Consider the following 1687-nt stretch of genomic DNA (forward strand, 5'->3'; position numbering starts at 1 on the left):
CTAGTCTGCTTTTAATACTTTCAAGGGAGATTTTGACTTCTTGTATTATAGACTTCATCTCTAGCAGTTCTGTTTGAATCTTTTGTAAAGTGTGTAATTCCTCTTTTAGACCTTGCAAGAATTTCCTCATCTCCTGGAACTCGTCAACTTCTTTCTCCTTTCTCTTTAGCAGTTCATTATCTCTCTTCTCTTCCATCTCTGATAGCTTCGCCATTATGAATGCTCTAAATTCCTTATCAGACATTTCCATGATTTTCACCGAATTGCTTGTGGATGAAGAAGAGTTACTCTTTTCCCTTGGAGGAGAGGCATTTTCTTGTTTTCCCATATTTCTCGTGATCCAGCAGTGATTTCTTGTCATCTGATGGATGATGTGTTTCTTTCAAATTCTTGAAGTTCAGCTGCTAGCTCGTTTGCTGGAGGCTGAATTATCAGTAGAAAATCTTCATTCCCTGAAATATCTAGTTCGCTGGAGCCATGTGGAACCTTCTTCTCCAGCCAACTGATTTTTTGACAAAGGCCACAGATCAAGCCGAAAATGAATTAATTTCCTTAACCCCAGATAAATACAGCAGTTTCTAAAATTATAGCTCATGTGTAAAATTATAGCTGGACACCGTGTCCAGCAGAGCATGGTCAGCACAGTGGCAGGTTCTCCCCAGTGACCACGCAGAACTCCCAACATAGGATTTTAAACTTAGCTCCATTACTAGCTATGTGACTTGAACCAGATATTCAACTTTTTCTGTTTCCTCATCAATAAAATGCTATTAATATCATCGCTTCACTGAAATGCCATGAGGATTTTAGAAAGACACCATTTAAAAGCCTAAAATGATACCTGACACAGAGTTAATATTTAAGGAATTATATATAATTCTTTTGATGTTTTTCTCATAAACTCCTCATGTAGACTTTGGAAAATTCCTGCAGAAACCCCTTATTATTAACAGGTTTATTTCTGAGTCTCTCATGGAACCGAAACACTTCTCACTCCTCTATTTTACCATTACTTACCTAAAACAAAGCCAACCTGAATGGCTTTTTCCTTCACTGCAGCATCTGATTCTGCTATATAAGAGCACCGCCTACTGAATGAGTAGGCTAAGACTGAAGCAACTTTAACACCATGATCCATCAAGGCCTGAAAACAATGATGAAGCAAATGTCTGAAAGAGAAGGAATAGGATATTTTATAGAGGTAACTTGCACTAGTTGCTTCTCTTTTAAATAACAATACAACTATTTTCCAGTATGAAGTAAGATAAGTATTTTGCCTTTATGAAGCTATAGTAATTCCAAATTTAGTCTAATGTCTTTATTCAGCAAATCACTGAGTGATCCTTTAACACTTTGGAAGAACACAGTGTATAACCTGATGGCAATGAAGAATGAAGGTAACTTAAAATCAGCTTTAAAAAGTAAATTATATTTCAACAATAAATCCACAAATACCCTAATTAAAAATGGGCAATGGGGGACCAGAAGATGGTGTAATGAATAGTCACTGGACACCCACATAGTTCACTGTGGTCTGAATGCTGGACCCAGTGGCTTGAAACTCACAACGGGCACACACGCATACATGCCCAAGATCCTGAAGAGAGAATGAAGGAGAGGGGACTGTGGTGTGGCCATCCCTCCTGGGGAGTGATTTCTTGCTTTCTGCCTCTGTTTCTCTGGCAAC

General features: G+C 38.2%; 1 protein-coding gene across 1 annotated transcript in view; it reads right to left on the reverse strand.

Moving 5' to 3' along the window:
• The window catches only part of APPBP2 (amyloid beta precursor protein binding protein 2), a 94222-nt gene that overhangs the window by 53675 nt on the left and 38860 nt on the right, over window positions 1-1687 (reverse strand). Inside the window, exon 3 of the mRNA XM_006154457.3 lies at window positions 1018-1169. Coding sequence (XP_006154519.1) covers window positions 1018-1169 — 152 coding nt within the window. The remainder of the gene's footprint in view (window positions 1-1017; window positions 1170-1687) is intronic.

This window comes from Tupaia chinensis, unplaced genomic scaffold (genome assembly GCF_000334495.1).
Source record: "Tupaia chinensis unplaced genomic scaffold, TupChi_1.0 Scaffold000407_4, whole genome shotgun sequence".
In the NCBI taxonomy this organism is placed as follows: Eukaryota; Metazoa; Chordata; class Mammalia; order Scandentia; family Tupaiidae; genus Tupaia; species Tupaia belangeri.